At 36.6% G+C, this 22,178-nt stretch overlaps 1 protein-coding gene across 3 annotated transcripts in view; it reads left to right on the forward strand.

Annotated features, from left to right (window-relative positions):
* LOC134648962 (ras-related protein Rab-37) overlaps positions 1-22,178 on the forward strand; it is a 101,070-nt gene that overhangs the window by 74,830 nt on the left and 4,062 nt on the right. For 2 of the 3 annotated variants that reach the window (XM_063503630.1, XM_063503629.1), the window contains exons 3-4: positions 16,242-16,350; positions 19,036-19,146. In XM_063503630.1, coding sequence (XP_063359700.1) covers positions 16,242-16,350; positions 19,036-19,146 — 220 coding nt within the window. Of the gene's footprint in view, positions 1-9,242; positions 9,587-10,169; positions 10,281-16,241; positions 16,351-19,035; positions 19,147-22,178 lie in introns of all 3 variants that reach the window. The other variant, XM_063503628.1, reaches the window with a different exon arrangement.

Below are 22,178 nucleotides of genomic sequence, written 5' to 3' on the forward strand. Positions count from 1 at the left end.
ATGTCGCTTGAATTGAAAGGTGCATTTATTAATACGTAATTTACGTATATTAGTATACGTAAAAAAAGCAGAACTAAAAATAAAAAGATTGGACATGGGTATTATTGAGTATTCCTTAAACAACTACATAATTATATGTACCTACTTTCCCTTTTGGGCAATTATTTACAGTTTAATAAGTTTAGGGATTTTAATTTATTAATCTACTCTATTAATTTGTTTGAATCTTGAAAGTGTAAGTGCACTGTATAAAGCTTAAATAAGTTTGTTAATAGTTAGGTATAACTAATTCTTCGACACATTTTAATGTTCTACTTATTAGAAATAATTGAAGTATAATTAGTAGTAGTAGTTGGATAGGAGTTCTCCTCGCCTTCAAAATGTAAATAAGTTCAACATTCCACCAAAATGAGCATTAAGTTAACTTATTACCTACCTACCAATTGTTTTCCTCCAATTTAATCACTACTCAGATGCATTAATAGGTAAGGGGCATTCTGTACTTACCTAAGTCCCGATTTTCTTTTCTTTCGTAAACTTAATACTCTTTAAAATATGTATTCTCAATTGTTTTTCTATGTGTATGTAACGAACTTATATAAAGAAAGTTTTCTACCGTCTCCCGTCGCGCGTCGTTTCGGAAATCGACATGTCCACGGCAGGCCTTATTTATATGACGACCGTTCGGATTGTCACTGATACGGAACGCGTTACGCGTACCTCTGCCGTATTCGAATTTCAAGATATTCACAAGAGACGACACGTACTAGATCCATTCTAGATACGTTATAGTTTAGATTTCAACTAGTTCTCTTTTGCAGCGCAATTCGGGCAACCAATGTCACTTTTACGATAGATCGTGTTAGATATCTATTAGATGTGAATCAGATCTCTAAGTAATATCTTGTGGAAATCGTTCAAGAGTAGGTATCTCCAGAATCGCGGAAATGTCAAATTTGACAGGTTAGATCTTAAATATATCGTTATCGTATCTTGGCGATGTCTAAAAGATATCTAATAGATGTCTATTACAAAATCCGAATCGGGCCCCCTATCGTGTTTTTAAATAAACACATTGGGCTGTAGGAAAATTACCTGTAAGTACCTAATAGTAGGTAGGTAGGTATGTTGTATTTAGATTCCCTTTTCTTCTTTAGCAGCGGAACTACAATAAGCCGACCCACTATATTATGTAACTTTGGAAAATACGCTCTAAACTTATTTCATTTGCATCGTTGTAAAATGTACTCTAGCTCTGCTAGTTAGTACTCTAGCTAGTTGAAATTCCTATGAGGAATATTTGTTTTTCATGTTATGAGGGTTGTTTTCGTAGTTTGTCAATATGTGGATGTAATCAATGCCAATTAATCAGGAAATCGATACCTGATCTTTACCGTATTGACCTAAAATAGAAACCGTTTATTTACCTACTAGCACTAACACTTTTGAACAAGCTAAAGAAGTAAGTAAAAGACAAACGTCGCGCGTCGAATTCCACAGATCTAGGATAACGATTACACTAGAAAGATATATGGATTTTGGAGTGCGAAAGAGATCGGCAACAAATGCTATTCTATAGCGGCCTAGTAGCCTTGAATAAGTATAATCTGTATAATTTTTAAAACGTAACGAACGTTAACGGACTGGAGAATACGAAAAGCTGCATTCAGGAGATACAGTGAGTGGTTATATCATAATATACCTACATATGTATACCTACGGTTATAAAAGCAATCACATTTTAACTCAATACTTCCATTGACACAGACATCATACCTATTGTTGTCGCGCTTCTGATCGTTGACAAGGAATCTCACAATAGATCACCATAGATCAAAGTGTCGAATTCACAATCAGAAATAATAAGCTCCGACGGCTTTGAGCTGTATCCCAACTGCATTGCATTTATTTACTTCACGTAGCTAATTTTTTAATGCACCTCCCAACTTTAATAGCCTTCACACGCCCACACATTTAACAAGCTTAATTAATTTTCTCTTTGAACTACAGGTAGCACAAAATAAACTCCATTATGCTATTTAAACAGCGCTCGGAATGGAAACGTTAATTGCAGAAAAATGGAATGAAGGGTTAATATTAACGAACTTTAAGGTAAAAAGAAAAGTTCTCATTTTATTTCAAGTTGCAATTGTTCTATAAATTTAATTAAACATTTTTATATACTGTAAAAAGACCGGAAGTCACAAAATTATATTATACAATAGGTATATTATGTATCGAACAACGCGGAATCAAATATGTCATGGTCCTTTGTTTAGTAATTCGATTAAATATTCGATTCGATTAGACTGACCGCAACGGCATTGTGTTTGTGTAACATAATTACGCTCTAACCTCTATTTGTCATATTTGTATAAGTACATACCTACCTACATTACCATACAAGTGCGAAAAATAGGAAATTCGCACCGAGTGGCGATAAATTCAAACACAACCGAAGGGTGTGTTTATGGAATAAGCGATCGCTTAAGTGACCTCTAATTTATACCTACCTTAATACGCTATTATAACGGTATTGCAAAAATTTACGTAATATTATTATTTACTAAATTCGATTCACGAGGCAGGTAGGTAATGAAACTAATGAATATTAATGGCCAATCCGAAACTCGGCATCAATAAACAGATTGTTAACTGAATGTTGTTGAGCAACTAATTTACTTACATAGATTAACTCACATTTATAGACGGGTCTAACGCGAAATTTATTCAATTACCTTTATATACCGACGTTTCCTTACATAGCTTAGGCAGACGGACTGAAAAGTAATATGCTTTTCAGTCCGTTCCTTGTTGCGTTTATGTAACGAGGCACGATAAAACGACAACTGGCGAACATTTTCGTCGTTGTTTGAAAGAATTGAGAAAACATTGAGACTTTATACCCTAATAGCGTCTTTTGCATAAATCCACGTAATATTATTCACCTTATGCAATTCACGAGGTCAACAATGAATATTAATGACCTATTAGAAACTCTCCATCATTCAATAAACAGATTGTTAACTCAATGTTGTTCAGCAACTATTAATGTACTAACTTATATTGCCTAATCTAAGTACCTAAGTAAATTAGTTCCGATTTAAACTTTCACGATTTTTAAACACATTATTAAATTGTACAACGGGACTTAATCGCGTATCTAAGTTTTAAGATTTACCTCCGACGTTTCGAGGACGGCGTTGTCCCCGTGGTCTCGGAGACCACCGGTTGTACAATTTAATAATGAGTAAATTAGTTGTTGAATAGGTACCTACTAGGGATTGCAGAACCGGTACTGTTTAAAAGAACCGGGATTTTCGGTACCGGGCAAAAATGGAACCGGGATTTCCCGGTATTTTCGGTACTTTCGGAACTGCCCTCAACAATCAGTTTCCACATCAATTTCAGTAAAAAAACGACCACGAATCTTTCTTAAAACAATAAAAAAGTAGCACAGTGAAGGTACACACTTCTTTTGTAGCATAATATGTGTCTTTAAGTCACACAATCATTAATATAATTTGTTTTTTTTTTTCCTAAACTATATGATATTTTTACTATCTTTGTTGATTGGCAAAAACGGAATGGTGACTCAGTCATATCATCATTTTTTTTAAATATGTAAGACGTTTTGTGAAAAAGGATAAAAAAAAATGATAATTTTCGCATGCGTTCAAAATGGGCTGTGGAACTTCGAACATATAATAAGTTAATAACAGAACTATCAATACGACAAATCAAGAAATTATTCAGCCAGAATTATTAATTCATTTAAAATATCATTATCATATGTGAGTTTCTTATACCGTGTTTGAATTTGAATGAAAAGTAGTATTTTATTAATTACAAAATTGTCTCTATTTTTGCTTCTAGTTAGTATACAAATATGAAATAACTAATTGTTCGTATAAAATTATTTATCGTACAAACATTTATGCCCTTAAAGTATCAAATTACGCAATTTTATATTGTCGGCATTGTCAAACCCAGTGACTTTTTTTTTAATTTATTTTAATGTAGTGGTCAGTCGTAAAAGTATTACCATCAGCCTTAGATTGATAAAATATATTTATTTTCTTTATAAAACATGATATTTCATGCTAAGTAACAGAAAGGAGTCAAATATTGTACCGGAAATTTTAGTCCCGAAAATCCCGGGAGTACCGGGATTTTAATTTTGAAATCCCGGTTCTTTGCTTGGCTCTAAATCCCGGGAATTCCCGATACTTTAGGTACCGGTATTTCCCGTATGACGATTACACATTTGATAATGATATTTTAAATGAATTAATAATTCTGGCTGAATAATTTCTTGATTTGTCGTATTGATAGTTCTGTTATTAACTTATTATATGTTCGAAGTTCCACAGCCCATTTTGAACGCATGCGAAAATTATCATTTTTTTTTATCCTTTTTCACAAAACGTCTTACATATTTAAAAAAAATGATGATATGACTGAGTCACCATTCCGTTTTTGCCAATCAACAAAGATAGTAAAAATATCATATAGTTTAGGAAAAAAAAAACAAATTATATTAATGATTGTGTGACTTAAAGACACATATTATGGTACAAAAGAAGTGTGTACCTTCACAGTGCTACTTTTTTATTGTTTTAAGAAAGATTCGTGGTCGTTTTTTTTACTGAAATTGATGTGGAAACTGATTGTTGAGGGCAGTCCCGAAAGTACCGAAAATACCGGGAAATCCCGGTTCCATTTTTGCCCGGTACCGAAAATCCCGGTTCTTTTAAACAGTACCGGTTCTGCAATCCCTATCCTGAACCGACTTCTAGTATTTTTTTATTTGATTTTCAATGCGGACTGGGCATAATAGACATAGCTTATCTAAATTACGATAAAATCCAGGGAATAATACAAAATGAAATATCGAGATAAGTTCAATAACAAACCACTTAAGCGGTCAGCGTTAAAACCTTTAAGTAATTTACTATGAATAGAGTAAATTCAAGGACTTCTGCGAATTCAAGTTAATATAGAACCTACATTTTATCATGAATATATGAGGTTTATTAAATTAAAATACCGTTGGCGGCCTAGCGGTAAAGCGCAATACTTTCAAACCGAAGATTGCTGGTTTGTTCCGCCAGGGTTCGAACGATCGCAGCAACGAGGCAATTACTCCAATGAGTCTTGGAATTTATGAACGAAATATCATTTGACACTTACCATCTCTTTTAGTTAAGAGAAAAAATCGTAAAGAAATCGGACTAGTCCCATTAAGTTGAAATGATGGCAGCTTTCTTAAAAAAAAAGCGGCCAAGTGCGAGTCGGACTCGCCCATGAAGGGTTCCGTATATTTAGGCGATTTATGACGTATTAAAAAAACTACTTACTAGATCTCGTTCAAACCAATTTTCGGTGGAAGTTTACACGGTAATGTACATCATATATTTTTTTTAGTTTTATCATTCTGTTATTTTAGAAGTTACAGGGGGGGGGGGGACACATTTTACCACTTTGGAAGTGTCTCTCGCGCAAACTATTCAGTTTAGAAAAAAATGATATTAGAAACCTCAATATCATTTTTGAAGACCTATCCATAGATACCCCACACGTATAGGTTTGATGAAAAAAAAAAATTTGAGTTTCAGTTCTAAGTATAGGGAACCCCAAAAATTTATTGTTTTTTTTTCTATTTTTGTGTGAAAATCTTAATGCGGTTCACAGAATACATCTACTTACCAAGTTTCAACAGTATAGTTCTTATAGTTTCGGAGAAAAGTGACTGTGACATACACGGACAGACGGACAGACAGACAGACAGACAGACATGACGAATCTATAAGGGTTCCGTTTTTTGCCATTTGGCTTCGGAACCCTAACTAGTCCTTGTGCCAATTCTTGTGATTGAATTCCCCAAGTAAACTAAAATATCGAAACAGTTATAAGAAAATTATGATTATTGTTTAATTAAATATCCCGAGCGACGCTTAGCCCGAACCCCTGGGTATTAAGTTAAAGCTAACTTAATTAATTATTATTATCAAGTAAATACAAATACCTTAGAAATTCTCTTATTCTTTGATACTCAGACGAAGATTAATCTCGTGAAACGTGAACTAAGTGCGTGTAAGATGTCCTTTATGTCTGGGTTGTGATTAAATGTAATCTGAGATCAAAGAAGGAGTTTAAAGTAACTGGATTACACGTGTCCTTAATCTTGGTACGAATTTACTTTTTATTTTGCTATTTTATTGCGTCTGCCGTCCTGACCTTCTAATATGAGTTCGCCTTTGCCTAAAAGTGGCCAAGATTTTGGCAAGGCTCAATAAATATTTATGTTAGTAGGTACGAGGGGCGTTCAAAATATTCTCGGTATTGATATCTTACGACCTCTTCTAAAATTTCTTTCGTTACTGGCCGCTAAGGTTTATTCATTGACATTAAAAAAAAGTATAATTCGAACCGAGATAGTCTTTTGTTTTTCTGCAATTGCTGAACAAACATGAACATCCTGTGCGAATTGACAATGTTAACTAAATTAGAACATCGATGCGTGATAAAATTCTTGACAAAACAGGGTAAAAATCAAAAAACCATAAAAGAGGAAATGGATTGTGTTTACCGTGAGTCTGCTCCTTCTTTATCTACCATTCAAAAGTGGTCAAGCGAGTTTAAACGCGGAAGGGAGAGTATTGAAGATGACCCTAGACCTGGCCGGCCTGTAGTAGCTACTTCACAAGAAAATATTGATAAAGTGGAAAAACTTATATTGGAAGATGGTCGAGTGAAGGTAAAATCTATAGCACAAGTAACCAATCTCTCTATTGGTACCGTACATGATATTATACATGACCATCTTAATATGTCAAAAGTAAGTGCAAGATGGGTTCCGCGAATGCTGACTCGGCTTCAAAAAGACATGCGTGTAGCTTGTTGTTCCGATTTTATTGACCTGTGCGGTGAAAATCCTGATGAGGTGCTGCAAAGAATAGTTACTGGAGATGAAACCTGGGTTCATCATTATGACCCAGAGAGTAAACAAGAGTCCATGCAGTGGCACATTAAGGGTTCAGCTCATCCCAAGAAGTTGAAGGTCATCCCTTCAGCTGGCAAGGTCATGGCCACGATATTTTGGGATTGTGAAGGAGTATTACTAATCGATTATAAAGAAAAAGGTGTAAATATCACAGGACAGTACTACGCTAACATTCTACGTCAATTAAAGGATGTAATTAAAGAAAAGAGGCGAGGAAAGTTAACCAAAGGTATTCTGCTTCTGCATGACAACGCCCCCGTCCATACTGCTCATATTGCCAAGGCAGCTATTGTTGAACGTGGGTTTAAAACTGTTACTCACCCACCGTATAGTCCGGACTTAGCCCCCAGCGACTTCTTTTTGCTCCCCAATCTTAAAAAGGATCTGCGTGGAAATAAATTTTCTGACGATGAAGCATTGAAGGCGGCAGTGGAGGAGCATTTTTACACGAAAGATAAAAAATATTTTTACGAGGGATTAAAAAAAATAATTGATCGATCTTTTAAGTGTATGAACATAGGGGGGGAGTATATTGAAAAATAAAAATATCAAACTTTTCGTACTTGTTTGTTTTCATTCTCATACCGAGAATATTTTGAATACCCCTCGTATACTAGGTATAACAAAGCTTAATATTTTTGATTCAGGTGATCAACTTTTATTTACAGTCCAAATAAAGTAAAATTTGTACGAGTATTTGGCTTTTTTGAATGAAATATTTTTTTGCTATAGCAGTAGGTACCTAAGTAATTGAGAGAAATAATTTTACCTAATATGACTTCAACTCAAATATGAAAAAATAAATATTTGAACTAAATTATATATTATTAATATTATTTTGGGACTCAGTGATATTGCTCTTAAGTTTATTTTGGATGGTTGTTGGTTGGTTGGTTAAATATAGCTAAGTACATATATTTAAATTATAGCTTAATAATATTTAATTTTTAGTACGTACTCGTAATGTGATACTTCATCTACCTACTGGTTAAGTTCAATCAGGCACATATACCTTGACAGTTAATTAAGCGTAAATAACCCGAAATACGACGCTCAAGCAATTTGTACTTAATTAGTGATTCATGAGCAGGTTTAATCAACCAAACTGAAAAGGAGGCGAAGTTCAGGAAGGTAATATATGACAGCCATATTCGAACTTTAAGATACGTCAAATAGTAGAGATTGATACGATATGGATCGGATATGTCAGTGTCAAACAAGTGTCAAAAGTGACGCGTTTGTTTGAAGAAACGTCACTTTTGACACTTGTTTGACACTGACATATCCATTCCATATAGTTGCAATCTCTAGTATTTTATTGACGTATCTTAAAGTTCGAATATAGCCGTGACTCTATTGATTTTTAGTGTTCCGCACAAAAGTTTGTTCCCAAGATTCCAAAGATTTGTTTCCAAGGATTCATGATCGGACCATGAACAAACTAAAAGTGACATTCGGATGTCAACTGCAGACTACAGCTAGCTGTTGACCTGCATTAAGGTGACGGTCCATTTCCAACCGCAGCTGCACTACTGTTCATTTTACTATGGAAATTGACAGTAACAGCTACGCGTTCAGTACCAGTAGTGCAGCTGCGGTCAGAAATGGAATGTTACCCTTACTGTTGACTAAATAGAGCTGCCGTTAAAATGAGTAACGTTCGCCGCCGCAATGCTGCCGCGATTATGATGTTCAATCCGCCATTTTTGTTATCAAGGAAATTGACAGACACAGGATAAGTTACAGCGCCCGCGTCAAGGCCGCAGTAGAAATATCGAATCAGTAATGCAGCTGCATTTTCCATTCGAACGTCTCCCTTAGCTGTAATTACTTACGCCTTATTGTATTCTAGTAATTATAGTCTATTAAACTATCTAACGTCTCCGCTGTTCAAGTTCGTGGAACTTGCGAGTTCGCAACTTGGCTTATGAACTACCGAAGTTCAACTTTAAATTAACGTACAGAACTTGATGGTGAAACTTTGCTAAACGCACGGATATTACATATTTAATCAATATTGTTCAGTGTCCATTACTTGCTGGATTAGGACTTTCTTAGTTTAGAGTCCCACGGTCCTCGTTGCTAGAATGATAAAAAAGGACCGGGAAAGTGAGTTCTTAGGCATGCATTTTATTTCTTACAATTTAAATGTAAAACTTCACTACTAGGTATATATACAGAACCACAAATTTGAAAATCGATCCACACCTTGTTCCAAATATTAATCGTTCGAAAGTAAATAAAAATCTAAATTAAGTGCAATAAAAGTTACTAAAATGCCAGTGAAGTGAAGTGAAAACAAACTAAAGTGACATCCCTATCATGACAATCGTAACCTAAAAACACAACTGTCAAAAACCAGAGACAATGTGGAACCCAAACACCATAGACAACAGGCAGTTAGAGAAGCGCGTCATCGTCGGCCGGGTCCGACCGACGTGGGCCCGGAACTTGCCAGAGACAAGAGAGGACGAGGATAAGAATGAGGAGATTGGGGTCATGCCGCATAGTGACCCCCCGTCGCCGACGGAACCCTGGCAGCAGGGGAAACAGGAGGATAAATATGATGCTTTTGGGAAGGTGAGTTTTGATTAATTTTTTAATGAATAGCAACTACATATATAGTTGGTCAAACCAATTTGTCAGTCAGTAAGAACCAAGAAAACTATACTCATCCTTTTCTTTCGGGTGCTAGTACTAGTGTAAAGATAGTATGATTCTCTCTGTCTATGTTTGAAATGAGACAGTCCTTTGATAAACTATAATAATCCCATCATGAGACATGTCGCTATATACGAGGAAATGGTCAAGAAAACGATAAATTAATTAAATACTTCCTTTTGGATATGGGTATTACGTACATTTTATATATAGCTGGTCAAGCCAATCTTATCAGTAAAAAAACAGGCGCAAATTTAAAATTTTCTATGAGACGGTATCCCGCGCGCCTACATTTTTCAAATTTGTCGCCTTTTTCTACTGACAAGATCTGCTTGACCAGCTATAATTTCCTAGTTAACTATTCTCTGTTTTACAGTCTGAATTTTTATCCTACTATAAATTAAGATTCAGTGAATTCCGTTTGATGTGAAAGAATACATAATGACATTTCTTAAAAATCTTTACAGTATAAATTTAATTTCCATTTTCCCCTGTTTGACAGGTGATGCTGCTCGGGGACAGCGGCGTCGGCAAGACCTGCATGCTAGTCCGCTTCCGGGACGGCACGTTCCTCGCCGGAAACTACATATCCACCGTCGGCATTGACTTCCGGGTACAGGGCAATAACCGCGAAAATCGAAGTTCGCAAATTGCGGGCATTTTTCTCTGCCACTCCAATTACGCCTTCATTGGAGTAAAAGAGAAAGATCCCCGCAATTTGCGATTTTCGGTTTTCGCGGTAACCCCTCAGACGATACTTCCTGGCAGGAAGGAAATAAACGATCACAAAAAAAAAATATCAAAGCGCGCGAGTTAGTCTCGCCCGTCGAAGCTCTGGGTTTTTTACTTCTCTCCTTTAAAAAAAGTGTGTAAAAATCTCTCTGGGCTGTGGGCCTTGTTTTATAAACCTGCAAATTATTATTTAATAGTATAGACGGTCAACCAAATCTTGTCAGTAGAAAAAGGCGCGAAATTAAAATTTTCCATGGGACGATATCCCTTCGCGCCTACATTTTTCAAATTTGGCGCCTTTTTCTACTGACAAGATTTGCTTGACCAGCTATATTAATTAATTTTTAATAGGTTTCGTTTATTGCCGAGAGGGGTTTGTTGTTGGGACCGTTGTTGTCGGCTTAAACTTTTAAGTTGTAATTTGGGGTCCTCTTGTTTTTAGGGGCTTGGTATATTAAATATGTACCTTAGCCACCTTGTTGTACGTTATTTTCAGTGAGAGTGAGATTTCCTACATAAAATGAAGCCAATTCGCGGGTTCTTGCGTTTCTTGGGTATCGTATTTTATGTTCATTATACATACAAACAAAAAAGGATTATATTCCACTTTTTGCTAAGACTCACCCTATTCATGTATTAACTTTTTGAAGTTCAATGTAACATAGTACGTGATAGTTCTGCCAGAAATCGTATGGGGAGAACCAGCTTGTTCAACGGTTAAATTTTGTTGAAGTTCATCTAGCTATAACATAAATATGGTACATCATATGAAAAAAATTAATATAACCTTTTTTTTTTCAAGAATTGAATAAGAATTATTTCTTTCATTGACACTTTTTGCCTATGTTATATACTTTCCCCAAAAATTCAAATAAACTGTCAACCGGGACATATTTCATACTAAAAGGGGGGGTTGCGGCAGGAGGGTATAGGGGTTGGGACGCTAGTGTGCGTAAAGCAATATACCTAAAGGTATCATACTACATTCATAAAAGGCCGGCTATAATTTTGTTTGTCTTCCCCATAAATTAGAACACAACTTAACCGAGTCTATATAGGTGTGTTTTTAATTTATACATAATGTTGGTATCTATATGTCTTCTGATTTTTAGCAGGTAGCTAGGTACCATAAAATGGGTTATAATGAGGTAAAAATGCATTAGGTAACATTCCTAAACTTACTTACTTGCTTACTTACTTGGTCAACCAGCACGGCTAGCACATGATTACCCGCGGGATAGCTCGCGCCGCGAGAGACGGCAGTCGCCCGTCACAAATTTCTATCTCTATCTGTCAATTCCTCGATTTTGGCAGCATGAGTTCGCACATCGAGAAAAGAGTTCCACGAGAGAGAGCCATCCCGCGCGCGACTTAGCCAATGTGGCCATTTATACATGGAACAAACTTTTCATTCGTGGCAACACTGAATCGGTAAAATAATAATCGGATAAGTAATGAATAGTCAGCCTTAGAAACGGAGCGTCCCTAGTCACGATAACTTTGTCTCTTTCTCGCAGTATGAAGAATAAGAAATAGCAAATATTATTTTTAAGTCGAAAATGTCAGTGTCAATACTGTCAATCAAAATTTGATTCGCTTTGTCGTTACAAGTTGGAATATATTATTATAATTATCTAAAGATTACCTACCTAATCATTAAAATACAACTCCTTACGAATAATTGGCGTTTTGTTAAAAGTTTTGGCTAACAAAATACCATCTTTACGAAGAAGTCAAGTTGTAAGTACTTACGTACACAATTCAATCTTCATAAAGCTCTTTTCCGTTGTATTTTGCAAAAAAATTACATTCCTTTTAAATCTTATTTACAGACTAAATATCTTATGCTAATCCCCGACATATCTCCCTTATGGCTGGCTAGCCGCTGCATTGCTGGCTTCGAAGATAGATTGAATGACAATCATGCACAAGCCTATCATCAAACACGGAGGTATTCTCTACACCTAAGCATGCTGCTGCTAACCGCAGCCCTCCTGCCATCACGGAGGACATAGAAGGGCTCAAGTTGGGAACCTACTCCGTGCAAGGACAGTCGAGTGTTGATAACACTTCTCAAATAATGTGACTTTTAAATAAATACTACCAAAAACTTTAAATGATTTTATTTACTTTGACCTTTTTGAGATAGGTACTCAGATTTAAGTACGATTCGTCGGAGTCGGAGCGCATTTCACATTTGTATGCCCAAAGCCGGTCGGCTGCTTGCGGATCGGATGACTCCGGACGGATTCTATCGCTTCTGCCACACATTATGTAAATAGGTACACTGAAAAAGCATTCCGGCGCGGCCCAACTCCAGCCGGTCGGTGGGAATCGTAACTTAAGGATTAGGCTAGTACCAACTCGTACACTACAAAGTAAGTATTACGGCTGTGGTCTTCTGTGAGGTGGAGTTTGAGTTGAGCTGCCAGATTCATTATTTGCATTCTTTGTGGAATGTTGTTTCACAAAATTTCGTCTAAATCGGTTCGGCGGATTAAGCGTCAAGAGGTAACATATAGTCAGCAGCAATAGTTGCTAAGCGGGCGTGGTGTTCAAAATTACCTTGACGCGCTCTTATTCTCTTAACAATAAAGTCGCGTCAAGATCATTTTGAACACCTCGCCCGCTTAGCAACTATTGCTGCTGACTGTACATAGGTACAGATTTACTTTTGCATTTACTTATTATAAGTGAGGTTGATCGCAATATTCAGGTCGGGATTGTGTTGTTTATAGGTATCCCACAATGAATGGAAACACCTAAGGAGCGACATAATATAGGTTGTCAACAATAATTGCATGTAAAAATACGCGTGTAAATATAACGGGTTAGCACTGATTGATAGCACGTAATTGTTTCCCGGATTAGCAATGTAATATTTTTGTATCAATTATTTATGTTTCTATTAATTATCCCCCAGTAAATTCGCCACCAAAGGTTTGCTTTGTTGATGTGGTCGTGATCGTACAATCTTAGGCTTAGATTTTTTTCTGTCGGATTTTCGTTTAACTTAAGACAACAAACAAGTCATTGTGAAAAAATATAATAATTTTGATATTAATGGCATGATCATGAAACTCAAGATTCAAATTATACTTAAACAAAAAAGTGTTGTAGTATGAAATAAATATAAAATATGGAAAATTATCTTTCTTTTAGAACAAAAGTCAACAAAACTTCGACCAAATGCGCTTGTCGCCAAACTCAGTACCGGGAGCAAACCCTAGTCGCGACCCTCTAGCCTCGAAGACAATTTCTCTCATTTTGACGTTCAAACGCGGGACATTTTGTCTCCCATAGTACACTCGTGCTACGATTTTCGAGAGTATCCCGCGTGGAACTGTCAAACGACAAAATTATGTCGCTTTGACATTTGTCCGCGAGACAGCGGGTTGTCGCGCGGCTCTTATGCTACCGATTCGCGAGAGAGCTCTATGTCGCGGCATTTTCTCGCCTGTCGACTGTCGCGCCCATCATGTGCTAGCCGTGCAGATCTTGACAGTAGAAAAAGGCGGCAAATTTGAAAAATGTAGGCGCGAAGGGATATCGTCCCATAGAAAATTTGAATTTCGCGCCTTTTTTTACTGACAAGATTTGGTTAATCAGCTATAAATATGATTTATGTAAAGTATTGTACATATAGTCCGTCAACCAAATCTTGTCAGTAGCAATGTAAAGCAAACTAAAGTAGGGCAACACTCAAAGAGCAGTATTGCGCTAAGAAAAGCAGCAATGTACATCGAACCAACAGATTTTTTTTTTTCCGCTGAGCGCGCCCTGTGTACGTCAATTCAAATTGTCACTCGCGGTTTATTGAAAAAAATTGAAACATGGACGGACAATTTAAAAGCGATGTTAAAACAATGTTAATCAAAATGATGAACAAATTTGAAGATATCAAAAACAACTGCTTATATTCTCTTTGTTCCCTATCTATGTCTTCTAAGTGTACTAAAATAAAATCATATCAAAATGCAGATATTTAGATAGTGCATATATTTGTTATTTACAATATAATATGCCACTTGTTAATGTAAATTAGTGTACTGTTCTGGATGAATATGACATACCTGTGTAATTTTTTTGATTGGTATATATTGTACAATATACATATTAAAAATAAAACAACTGATATTTGGGTGTTTATTTAATTTAAAGGTAAATAAGATAAGGGTCACTTTTCGACTTCGTTGCGTTGTACACGTACATAAACCGCCATAGGTAAGTATTGTCTGAAAAGATACTACCTACTACGAACGCCTTATATTGGGCAAGATTTAATCCTGCAACAAACATGTATGGATTAGGTAGATATTGCGAAAGAACGGCGATATAATCAAGGCTCTTAATACTGTTTAAAAGGTTTACCTTTGTAAATAGTCACAACTGATTGCTGAGAATATTAGACATGTGGGCCTATGGACGGTTTCCAGGACACAATTTATGGTCTTGTTGGATAGATTTAGGCATACGTTTTAATTTTATTTATGCCTTTTAACCCTAAAACAAAAAAACTGAACATAATCTTAAAAGTTCGAAAGAGTTCTTCCAGTGTGTACTTGTCATAACCTCAATTTTTAGTAATGTTTACCATCAACGAGCATGATTGTACATTGTAGGCCCCTTAGCTTTGCTTATTCTTATTTAATGTATTGGTATTTAATGGTGACAGCAGAAATATCTCTTGAAATAGAAACGATTCAGAATGAAAACCAAATGAAAACAAATAAGGTGACGGCTGTCGTTCAGGATCCACATTCCACAGATAAAACACAGATGACACGCATTTTGGAATTATTCGAAACAGTGTTGCTAACCCGCGATTTTTCAAATTTGCCGCCTTTTACTACTGACAAGATTTGGTTGACGGACTTTAGTTAAGTTTTTCTTAAAAATAACGAAATAACATACCTACTTACCTACCTACCTAACCATACATTTTAATAATTTCTATGCCTACCTCTGTTAAAAATGTCACAGTCGAAAAGCCAGAATCTATGACACAAACTTTTCTTTTCTAGGTGGCCATATTATTATCGCAAAAAAAGATAACTATGAAGGGTTCCAATTTCAAACGGGCCAGTCGCGGGTGCGCGCGTCCGCTTCGCCGCCACGCCATTGGTGTTTGAACTTTGGCGCGCTTTTTCTGTTCCCGCCCCCTGCCACGTGACAGCTGTGATTGAATCAGCTTGACTGATTTATTATTGCAATGTTTTTTTTATTTGTGCCGTTTTTACCGCCTTGATTTATGGCATCTGCCAGTTTTTTTGGATTTATTGGTTTGCTAAATTGGCTGTTAACTGGACGTTAACTTATAAAAGCAGCTTTTTTTATTGAATACTTACAATTTATTATGTAGGATTGTAGATGTTAAATCACACGCAGTCACAATTAAGTACATCTTACGCTTAAATTACCTACCTACTTAAGTACGTTATGTCATAAGATAATATGCATTAAGATATTTAAAACTTTAACCAATGTCATTTTCTATTCTTGATTCTTGGGTAAATTATGGCTCGGCTCGCTTGCTATAAAATTCTGAACAGGTACCATGGTACCTATGGTAGACATGTCTAACAATGCTTTAAGCTATAAAATTCACAAACACCCATTCACATTACCTACCTTTGGAATAACCTAAATTTAAACTATTTCACTTTACCTACCTTAACTTTGACATTTGGTACTTATCTAGTTTGGTATGATAGCACAAAACTCACGTGTAATATCAACGGGAAAAAAAATAGCTGGAATATTTCTCATGAACTCATGATAGTACTTACAATAATAACTTTGTAATATAAACTTTTAGTACAGCTAGCGCCATCTGTTACAGAACAAGGTAGTCACGGTCGACGGCATCAAGGTAAAACTTCAGATTTGGGACACCGCGGGGCAGGAGCGCTTTCGGAGCGTCACGCACGCATACTATAGAGACGCACACGGTAAACAAATTATCGTATTATTATTTTTTCTACATATGTATATGTACATTCCAGTAAAATATTTTTTCAGAATAGGTCTAAATCAGGAAGTTTAAGACACAAATTTTCATAAATTAGACGAATTAGTTTTACCGATGTATAGAAATTATGATACTACTAGCGCCATCTCTTGCGGACTCTGGGAACTAAAATCAACCTTGCCTTATTTTCCTGCAAATCTTGACCTAGATGTATTGAATTACGAGTTTCTAGTAAAAAAAAACATTATTTACCTAGCATTATTGTGAGATTGTGTTCATAAATAAACAAAGAAATCTTCATTAGAACATGCAACTAAGTGTTTCTAGAGACAAAGGTGTAGTTTATTTTATTTATACCTAATTTCAAGTAGGTAGAGGTATCCAGATCCGTCTTGATCTAAGATTCCAAACCACATAAAGGCAGTCGGGTCGGGTTGGCCTCGACACGTTTCTTAACCTTCAGAACTAGCAAAATGAACCCTAGGTCTTTGCAATACGACCCACATGCCGTAACTCGTCAAACCGGATCGCACACGTGTAGAAACTCGATTTGGCCACATCGAGTCGCTTGGTGTCCCGGATGTATTCCCGTTACCTTGGATTGAAGAGACGTAGTGTTCGGTAGACCACTATATCAGGGGTCTTAAAGGCCTTTGCACACCGGCTGCGTGACGTGCACTGTTGGATGTTCGAGCCGCACACGCACACGTCACGCAAGCGGTGTGCCGTCTCTCATAAGGATCTGTATACTACAACGCCGCGCGCGCACGTGCACGTCACGCACACGCCGGTGTGCACAGGCCTTAAGATCCTATCAGTAGAGAGACACTCCTTTCGGGCAAACTCGGCTCCATTCGGCTCAGCATTGCTCCGAGCAATTATTAGGGTTAGCATCACTTGACGTCCTTTTGCGTGCACGACCACAGATAAGATAAAGACTTTAATTTTGACAACCCTAAATAAAGGGATAGTGCCATACATTAGAAAGGGATGACATGATTTGTCCCTGAATCGCTGTCAAACTTCGGTTTCGTAGGAAGTGTCCTTTCTGTCGGATCGGAGTTCACTTACACTGGTGCGTCTGAGAGCTCGACTCGCCTAAACTCGACGAACGATTAGAATAACACTTTTGTTCCTATTTCCTATTGCTTACCTATCTGGGCAATTACCGTGTCCACCGTTAACTCTCTTCAAATGTAGGTACCTAGAGGTATATGTCTTCTACATACCATCCCCAGTTCCCCACACTGTTAACTGCCCATCGGTGCAGGACCTTATTACAAAAGGCATAAGTTTGTACCGTAAAATGGGGTGAGTAGGGCGCAAAACTGACATTCAAACCTCGATAACATTTTATTTTTACATATGCAAACTGAATGGTGTATATAATAAGTGTTCCGGACGTTTGTATTTTAGTTTTTTATTTTATTTTTGGGTAGTACCATTTCATAACTTTGACGATAAACAGGAAATCCCACCTCACCCCGTAGTCCCTCGTAATTGGGGTGAGATGGAATTTCATACAAAGGTGATTTTGGAAGATTGTTGGATCGATTTTTTATTATTATGAGTATTACTATAGCTCCATTTTAAATTGGAATACATTATTTTTGTAGCAGTAGCCTTAAAATCCCATCTCACCCCCCTTTCATCCCTTCTCTTCCCATTCATAACCCAACTCTCCCCGCGAACCCTACTCACCCCATTTTACGGTACTTACCTATGTACCATTGCAATAATATTTTTGTAGTGTTGTGTTCCTGATGGTGAGCAACTAGCAAGGTTTTCAGAGCACACAAGAAATCCTTGTATTAGCGTGTAAGGTCGGCAACGCGTGTGTAACTTCAACGCAACGCACGCTTGTTTGCCACCATCGTCAAAAAAAAGGCCTCTTCAGTCCTTGGTGCGGTAGGTCTTATGCCTCATGCAATACTGCCATCACTCCATGTTTATTTAATACCTAGTTAGTCAATTCAATAAAACACTGTAAGCCTCGATATCCCGGCTATAACGGCGAATATCTAGCAAATATCGAAGTTCGTCAATTGCGTCAATCTCAGTTACTCTATAATTATGTAAAAGAGACAGATCCCCGCAATTTGTGATTTTCGGTTTTTGCGGTAGGCCTCCTGTTGAGGCTGTTGAGGTTAAACTACCGAAATCCATATCGAGTGGTTATATAATACAAGTATGAAAGTAGTTCAAAGTCTTGCACCAAATGACAATCTCTTAATGAAACATTAAGCAAAAAAAGGCGCGTTCCCCTTTCACAAACACCCCATGTTTTCATTGCTAAGCACTTGTCTTAAATAAACCAGTATAGTTTGAACCTCGAGATCCTTAAAAATGTACGGAATAGAGATCCATCTCAGCTGGTTCTTTGAGCCGAGTACTTTTTAGGTTATTGGATTAACAGTTCAGAACCGCCAACAGCAGATGTTGTGTAATATGAGAACATCAATATATGCGATCATCGTAGTCCTTGATAAAAAGTGTTAAGGTTGCGTATCGTAAAGCTAGCTCGTTATGTTATCCTGCAATTCCTGTTCTCAATCGGTGCTGGTGTATGATGTCACGTGCGGTTGTTTTGTACCTTAATGTAAGGCGTTAAAACTAACAGTTTTCGTATGGCTGTGTTGTGTTAACTCATTTGTCCTGTCCACAGCGTTGCTGCTGCTGTATGACGTCACGAACAAAACCAGCTTCGACAACATTCGGGCCTGGCTCGGGGAGATTCGGGAGTACGCGCAGGATGATGTCGTTATTATGTTATTAGGTAAGGATTTACATGGGGCCATAGAGAAATATAGTAAGTAAGACAAGAGTGCTCACTCCATACATCAGTTCAGACTATTAATTTCAGTATTTACATCTAGCATCGAGTAGCGGAACTATCAGTACTGCTACTTGACAATAGATGTAGCACCGACCGGAAAGTCTTATCTCAACAGCATAAGACTTTCCGGTCGGTGCTACATCTATTGTATTGCGAATTACCTATTCGCACGTGTATCGTACAACATTTTACAGTACATATGCGCACTTTAAACTTTCGACATACGCACGGAAAGTGCTATTTCCCGCACTAGTTCGAGAAAGTAGCACCATATGTACTGTAAAAGGGTATGTTGGTAATTTGCCCACTGTAATCGATCCGTGGTAATTTATACTTGGACTTTTCAAGTGTTCGTGTATTGTATATCTATTGAGGTAGGGCCTATATAAGTACCCTACCTCAATAGATATACAATACACAGAAAGGTAGAGTTTGCTACCTGATTGATAAAAGAGTTGGAAAAACAAAGAAAACTGTAGGCTCGTGTTATTTTTGATTCTCTATCAAAATAAAATGTTATCGTTGAGGATATTCTAATCCTGTGGCATTACTTTTGGCATTTAGTTTTGGACCTATCTTGTTTATTAGGTACTACTGGCACTAAGCGACCCGCCCCGGCTTCTAACGGGTTAACAAATTATACATAAACCTTCCCCTTGAATCACTCTATCTAATATTAATAAAACCGCATCAAAATCCATTGCGTGGTTTTAAAGATCTAAGCATACATAGGGACAGACAGACAGCGGGATTAAGCGACTTTGTTTTATACTATGTAGTGATGATGTCGTGAAAAAGGGGTGAACGGGATGAGGAAATTTTATTATTCACTAACGCTTTTGGAGTTTGAACATAAATAATAAATGGGTGAATCAACATTTTAGTGTTCACCATCACACGTACAGAGTCCCTGATCGATAATACAAAGGGTATAGCCGGGTAAGCATGGCCAAACTGCCCTTAGCGAAAAAAACAATTTCCTTTTACTGGATTATTAACCTATGTATATGTAGTGCTTTCACCAAATATTAAGCCTCAAATGCTTCAGATTTAAAAAAAAAAATGCAAAAAAAGAAAAATCATTTTTATTTTATTACAGCCAAAGTACTAATCCGATTTCTTTGTAATTTGGGTATGTTGTATATACAATTAAGGCCGCTTTCTGAAAAAAATAATATTGTATTATCTCTTAAAATAATAGTAAAAAATTTAGATGAAAATTTTCAGAAAAATAAAAAAAATACATGCGAGATAGCGACAGTTATCAAATTTACATATTTCATGTAGAATTTAATAATGTTTAACATATATTTTTTTCAAAAATTAAAATCGGGATTAACAGTGTTAAAAACTCGAATTTGTAACATCCCATAATACCTTCTCTTCATACAAAATAACTTGTACGTTATACTAGAAAGTTATATTCCCAACGCAATTTGAATTTAGAACGCGACTTATTTCGCTGAGCGCGGACCTTAAACTCCTGTATATGTATGCAGCTAGGGCATGCTGTATGCGGCTAGGGCGAACGGCATTCAGAGATTAAAAGCGGCCAAGTGCGAGTCGGACTCGCCCATGAAGGGTTCCGTATTTAGGCGATTTATGACGTATAAAAAAAAACTACTTACTAGATCTCGTTCAAACCAATTTTCGGTGGAAGTTTACATGGTAATGTACATCATATATTTTTTTAGTTTTATCATTCTCTTATTTTAGAAGTTACAGGGGGCCACACACATTTTACCACTTTGGAAGTGTCTCTCGCGCAAACTATACAGTTTAGAAAAAAATGATATTCGAAACCTCAATATCATTTTTGAAGACCTATCCATAGATACCCCACACGAATGGGTTTGATTAAAAAAAAAAATTTTGAGTTTCAGTTCGAAGTATGGGGAACCCCAAAACTTTATTGTTTTTTTTTTCTATTTTTGTGTGAAAATCTTAATGCGGTTCACAGAATACATCTACTTACCAAGTTTCAACAGTATAGTTCTTATAGTTTCGGAGAAAAGTGGCTGTGACATACGGACGGACAGACAGACGGACAGACGGACAGACAGACAGACATGACGAATCTATAAGGGTTCCGTTTTTTGCCATTTGGCTACGGAACCTTGGAGGATACAACTAAACGGAGTAGCCATTAACAGGCTTTCCCCTCTGTCGAAAATAGGCGGCCAACGGTCATACACAATGTATGGACTGACGTTTATCTGACATGGCTATTTTTACGTTACGCATACATTTGACGTTCCCCTCCCCCGCAAAAATCGGCAGACTGTTTTGTACAGAAAATTACAGACATGGCGTCTCCGTTTGATTATATCCTCCAAGTACGGAACCCTAAAAAAAGCGCGGGAACAGGAAAATAGGCACGAATTTTATACAGAGCGTTAACGATTGAAAAATGTCTGTTCCTTTGATGAATAAAATACGTCACATTCTAAATTCAAATTCGTAAAGACTGCGTTCACAATATACTTCATTCGTTTATGACTACTTACCTTTGCTTGTATGAAGAGAGAGTATTATGGGATGTTACAAATTCGAGTTTTTCACACTGTTAATCCCGATATTAATTTTTGAAAAAAATGTATGTTAAACAGTATTAAATTCTACATAAAATATGTAAATTTGGTAACTGTCGCTATCTCGCACGTATTTTTTTTATTTTTCTGAAAATTTTCATCTCAATTTTTTACTATTATTTTAAGAGATAATTCAATATTATTTTTTTCAGAAAGCGACCTTAATTGTATATACAACATACCCAAATTACAAAGAAATCGGATTAGTACTTTGGCTGTAATAAAATAAAAATGATTTTTCTTTTTTTGCATTTTTTTTTAAATCTGAAGCATTTCAGGCTTAATATTTGGTGAAAGCACTACATATACATAGGTTAATAATCCAGTAAAAGGAAATTGTTTTTTTCGCTAAGGGCAGTTTGGCCATGCTTACCCGGCTAT

The sequence above is a fragment of the Cydia amplana genome, chromosome 6 (genome assembly GCF_948474715.1).
Source record: "Cydia amplana chromosome 6, ilCydAmpl1.1, whole genome shotgun sequence".
NCBI classification, from domain to species: domain Eukaryota; kingdom Metazoa; phylum Arthropoda; class Insecta; order Lepidoptera; family Tortricidae; genus Cydia; species Cydia amplana.